The 6,063-nt window shown below is 38.4% G+C and overlaps 1 protein-coding gene and 1 pseudogene across 1 annotated transcript; both read left to right on the top strand.

Annotated features, from left to right (window-relative positions):
• Positions 1 to 1,417: 1,417 nt before the first annotated feature.
• LOC149225250 (phytochrome pseudogene) lies at positions 1,418 to 1,952 on the top strand (annotated as a pseudogene).
• A 50-nt stretch (positions 1,953 to 2,002) lies between these two features.
• LOC149225249 (subtilisin-like protease SBT2.5) lies at positions 2,003 to 2,550 on the top strand. Its single transcript, XM_089375054.1, has one exon. It carries the CDS (start codon positions 2,113 to 2,115, stop codon positions 2,425 to 2,427), a length of 315 nt encoding a protein of 104 aa, XP_089231180.1. The 5' UTR covers positions 2,003 to 2,112; the 3' UTR covers positions 2,428 to 2,550.
• The last annotated feature ends 3,513 nt before the right edge of the window (positions 2,551 to 6,063 follow it).

The raw sequence follows: 6,063 nt of genomic DNA, 5'->3' as shown, positions 1-6,063 counted from the left end.
CTCCTATCAAAGAGGAACTTATCCCATCAATAAGGGAGCTATCCCACCCAAAGAGGGGATTATCCCATTGATGGTGGACCTGATTAACCTCCTCTTGAGCACTATAAATACAGGCATTGGGCCAGAAGGAGGAGAGGTTGGAGCTATACATTTTCTTTGGGTAAATGCTGCAGGATTTAGGTCTTCCATTAGAGCCTTTGTGAGGAGAGATTGTCTTCACTTGATTCTACTTGGAAGTGGGTGAGCTTTGTCAAAGTAGAGGAAAACCCTTGATGGACCCTGGGAGGAACTTGCACAACACCAAGGCCAGGTTGTAAGAGTTTCTTTGTTTCGTTATTAATACAAACTGGTTTATTTTTCTCAATAGCTTGTGTTAATGAGTTATTTCATGTGTTCCTTGGTCTGCATGTTGAATATATGTTTTATTATATGAAATGCAAGTGCTTGGTAATTGTTTGATTGTTTGTGGTTGCAGGAATTGACTTGAAGGAGGAGCTCATCCGGATCGTCAAGAACGGACCTCAACAACAGCGTTTTGGAATAAGGTAAGCCTAAACACTTGTAGTTTTCATGTTGTAAAAGGTGTATTTAGAGAAAGATCACTCCATTTTGTCTTGTTTGTCATTAGAATGTCTTAGACTTCTAGGAAGGTCAGCCGTGTCCGCACCCTTGACAAATTTCGTGTGACAGGGTAGCTCGACCTCTTCCTTCAATAATAAACCCAAGAATCTCAACCCCCTTTTTTTTATTGGAAATGACCCCAATGATGTAAAAAACTTCACCAAAGGTATTCAAAAGGCACTCAACTAATACCATATGCACTTCAGTATATGTGGATCTGCTGAATCCAGAGCAGACACAGGAGCCGGCGATGGAAAACTGCGGGGAGCAACTACTCACCTTCTCGCCGGTGGCACAGTGGCCAGAAATTACATAGATGTTATAATGGTGGCCGGTGTTCTGGGAGTGATGGAGCCCAGGTCTCAAGTCTTGTTAAACAATTTGGCAAGTCAGACTTGCAATTTAAATCACGCAGAGGCCTTAGAATTTCTTCTGTTGACAGTCTCCACAACCGTCCATTCGATTCTGCTACAGATTTATTTTGAATCTGTCCTCCTTAATGTCTTCACCTTTTATAGTTCTTTCATTTTCTGCAGGGCAACTCGTGCTAGTATCACGCAAATAAATGTTTTCTTCAGACTTATACCAAACCAAAATACCACCAGCAATGTGTTAAAAACTTCAGCAGGGCTTTATTATGTATTCTGCCCTCAAAATACAGAGATTCCAGCTAGGAATTTAGCCAATCACTAACAGATTTGTGTCAAATAGCAGGCATACGCAGAGTCAATCAACAGGAAGCAACAACAGGAGAAGCAGCACTAATACTAACACTACCACCAACAAAGCAACGGCGATGGCTCAGTACAATGCGGACGCGAGATTACTCCAAGTCTTCGAACAGTCCGGGGAATCGGGTAAGTCTTTCGATTACACGAGATCCATCAAGTCCACAACAGAGTCTGTTCCAGAACAGCAAATTACCGCATATTTATCTCGAATTCAAAGAGGGGGAAGAATACAGCCGTTTGGCTGTGTACTAGCAGTGGAGGAGACCACTTTTAGGATCATTGCTTACAGTGAGAACGCAGTGGAAATGCTGGATCTTGCGCCCCAATATGTCCCGAGCATGGAACAACCTCAACAAGACGTTCTGACGTTTTGGAATGAGAGGCTCAAAGTCCTTCCAACACAGATACAATAGATATGTTTCACCCTTAAAATGCTCAGGTATACCAAGATACGCTTTGTATGGATGCACAACTAAATGACTTCTTCCTTCTTTGAAATTTGAACTTCAACTACAGGAACAAGCAGCAAGTGTAACCAGAATCTCGTCCCCTCAGTCAACACTCAACTCCACTGCCACAGAACTTGCCCAAGGTGAATGAGTGATGGCGCGACCTTCTGGTCTATTAGCCTAGTTCTTCAATGCTTCCTTTCATTCACATTAACAGCCTGGGGTGCAGGCCATCGCATTTCATTTCGATATTGCAAAACACAGGCAAACCGCAGGCTTGCTGAAGAAGCTGAAGGTTACAAGGATCGAACATGGGACTCAACAGGACCGCACGCGCAACCGAGGTGTTCTTGGTGTTGATGGAATTCGACGAGGAATATGAGCGCCTCAAGGCTGATAGGCGTACTGCGCGGGAGCTCGAGATATACGTAAGCAATAAGCACGACACGCTATTGCAGAGGACGCTGGAGCCCGGATCCTACAAGAAGTGCTTCTCTTGGGTCATTATCGACGGTTTCGCCGTCGAGATAACGGCTGATCAGGCGGACGTTCTCAGATCTGCCGATGGAGTCAGAGTAGTCGAAAAGGACCAAGAGCTGAAGGTTTCCATGTCGTCATCTTCATGAAACCGTTGAATTCATTGTGTTGGGAGGAACAATATAATTTATGGCGGAACCAAATTTTGGCTTCTTCGTCCACTGTAGAATAACCGGATAAGTTGTTCTGCAATATGAAGAAGGGATTATCAGGCGCGGATTAGCCCAGTTCTTCAATGCTTCCTTTTATAAATGCAGCCTTTATACACCAGCAATATCACCCATACTTGGTCTTGAAATGGCACATTGTCTAGAGTAAGTTTACAGCAACTTGAATATGCCCAGGGAGGATGTAACTGTCATGCAACAACTTCTTAACCAGTCCCGTAAAGGGAGCCGACCGGACGCAAGAAGAAATGCTTAACCAGTCCACCTGAATGCCTTGACCAGCATATTAGTAGCGTTCAACCAACGCATATGAACCAAGGAGTTGTTGCGGGAATTTGTATATGTCAATCATGGGTTGGCCGATAGACTGTTTCAAAGGCGTGACTTGTTATCTGACAGGACAGAGCAGTGCATGCACAGGGATTAGGATTCTTTTGTTTGCCTCCAACGATTACAACTGACAATTCCTCCAACGCCTCTGGCAACGTCCAGAAGGTATTATACAAGGAAGATATTATAGCAGAGCAGCGCAGCCTGAAAAAAGGTCGGTCAGAGAAGAGGGCGCATAAAATTTTTATGGCAGAGAGCAGTTACAAGGAGCGTTGGGAGGCAAAGGAATCAACAGAGGCGTTATAACACAGTAGCGCATCAGCGTTGAAACGCTTCTGACACAGATCAGAAATTTCAGAACTAATTATTTATGACATAATGCATGCCGGCCCAAATAAAGGAATACAACCCCTTCAAGTTTCAGTTTTTAATGCACAGGAAACATGCACTGTATACAGTTCCACTCTCAACACAATACGCCACTTAATGATTTTTATATACCATAAAAACTTCCAAACATATACGAGTTCAACGACTTCCAACTAATTTGCAGAGATGGACCATAAAAAACTCATTAAGACATAGAAGCGTTGGTTTACACAGGCCACAAAAACAAGTGGCTTACACAATATTGAGAAGGTTATGAACGTACCAGCTCTGATACCATGCTAAACACACATGGGAAACATAGAATAGGAAAGATAAATCATGTGAGTACATTTTTTATTAACAAGAGATTTACATTTATAGTACATTATGTGACTCTTGGGTTTCAGATCCCAAGGTCTCTTGGACTGCTTTGGTCTATTCGGCTTCCACACTAACCCATTTAGGATTAGGTGTCCAACATAAATGATTGTGAGTTCATCCATATTGATAGTTGGACAAAAGATGATAGCTATATGTCTATGATTTTTAATCGGGTAGATGGAAAGAGTCATAGCCAAGTATTGGATTATGATGCTGTTGTGAGAAAACTAACATATGAAGACAAGAAGCAAAAGGAGAGATAGTTAACATCTATAAAAAACCACAGTTATTGATTAACTATCTTATAGACATATGTTCAAATGAAGGAGATTGGGTTTTGGATTTATTTTCTGGCTCAGGTAAGTTTTATTATATGGAATTGAATTTCAATATCTTCTTTCTTAATTTATATGTCATTATACTAATTTACTTCATTATTTCTTTTGTGCTTGATAATTAGGTACAACACTAGTATGTTGCCTTCAAAAAGGAAGAAATTGCATTCCATTGAAAAAGATCCAGTACAATGCAATTTTATTCAGCAAAGAATTAATGCTCTTCAATTTCTTCCAGATGCAATACAAGAAATTGGGTTGAAGAAAGAGGATTTTAGTGAATCACATGTGGCAAAAAAAGCAAAGGAACCTCAACCACCATTACATGGAATGATTGGAAAGACATACATTGGGAGATTCGCAGAAATCAAAGATCCATTAGAAGAGGAAAATGCGCAAAATGAAGCAGAAAATATAATTTGTGAAAGAAGAAAATGATGAAACTCTAGAGGATGAAGAGTTTGGATTATGTGATATTGTTGATTAAATTTAAGTTATGTTTGGAAATCAACCTCATTTTTTAGAACTATTAATTAGTTATACTTGTAAGTTTTTGACTTTGACATTTTATGAGAAGAATAAGCACTCAATTAATGTTGTTATGTGTTCAATATTTGTATTATGTGATTTTCACATTAATTTTTTATGTTAATCATTATTTTTTGAAAAAAACAATGACTATTATTATTTTTTTGACATGAAATTCATAAAAAAAAATATTATTTAACCATTTTTTGTTTTTTCCTTATAAAATTTGTGATTTTGACATGTCATTTCTAGCAAAAAAATTATCAAAATGTGTAATTTTTTAGTTATATTTATGTTGAAAATGGTTATTTTTATGTCAATTGTTAAAAATGATTGTTTTTTAGAGACAATTATTTGATGTGCATTGAAAACTTAATTAACGACGTATAAATATGTAGAATATCGAAACTTTAAAATACCGACCTTCTTCTTTAAATATGCAAAACAATAAAAACTCACTGCAAAAATAAATAAATAAATAAAAAATTAAAAAAATGAAGAAGAAGACTACTTAAAAAATTGTTAAATTTAGAAAATAATTATTTACATTTCATACATTAGAAAATTTAAAGTAAAAAAATAGGTCTTTTAAAAAAAGGGTCTGATGTAGAATCACCACTTTTTTAAATCAGCATGCAAATCACTAACATTCTAAAAAGTAATGTACATAAAAAAATGAAAGTGCCAAAAACTATGCTAAAAAAAATATGTGTATTCTGCATCGCCCCTTTTCAAAATCGGGACACTTTTTTGCTACCTCTACAAAACGAGTAATCGTATCAGTTCCCATTTCAAAGTTTACATTGTTCAACATAACCATATTCCAATCAAACCACTAGTGGAATCATATGCCAATCAAACCACCAGCAGAATCATATGCCAATCAAACCGCTAGCGAAACCATATGCCAATCAAATCACCAGTGGAACCATATGATAATTAAACCAAAATGAAACCATATTCCAATCAAATCACCAACAGAATCATATGCCAATCAAACCACTAGTGCCAATCAAACCACCCACGGAACTCGACCTCCCTACCATAGAGTTGAAACAATTCACATCAAACCACCATGCCATGAGTGCTTATCATGTATCAATGTTGAATATGCCTTTGGGCCTTAGCTAAGAGTCATCGTATAAACATAATTAATATGTCGAATACACAATGTATATTTCATATTGGACAGATCAATTGTTTGATGAATTGCTTCTTAGCATTGCACCGGTACACACACACATATGTGTGTGTGTGCCCCACGAGCTAGGTTGCATCTAACGTAAATTTGAAACTTGGGCCAACGTAAATCTAAATTTGGTGTTTGTGTAGAACCTTCCATATGACCTTGTTTAGCACCAAAACCATGACCATAGTAGCCCCTATGACTTTCCAATTTTCCATATGACTTGGTCCTTAGGGGTCCATGGTCCATTAGATGTTGATGCCAACATGATGTCATCAATGCCATGTGTCACCTAGATTTGGCTATATTTTCAATCCAAAAATGTTGATCGAGCATGCCAAATGGCACCTTGTCATGTTGCCACATCATCAGTGATTTGTACATCGACATCATCACCCTTGAGCAAATCTCTTGCTACCATGTGTCACT

The sequence above is a fragment of the Pinus tabuliformis genome, chromosome J (genome assembly GCF_031772625.1).
Source record: "Pinus tabuliformis cultivar Carrire ecotype Pingquan chromosome J, CPIR1, whole genome shotgun sequence".
Classification (NCBI taxonomy): domain Eukaryota; kingdom Viridiplantae; phylum Streptophyta; class Pinopsida; order Pinales; family Pinaceae; genus Pinus; species Pinus tabuliformis.
The sequence above is the reverse complement of the archived record's forward strand: the minus strand, read 5'-3'. Positions and strand labels throughout refer to the sequence as shown.

Coding starts and splice junctions, on each gene's coding strand:
- LOC149225249 (XM_089375054.1), top strand. CDS start 2,113: ATGGGACTCAACAGGACCGCACGCGCAACCGAGGTGTTCTTGGTGTTG.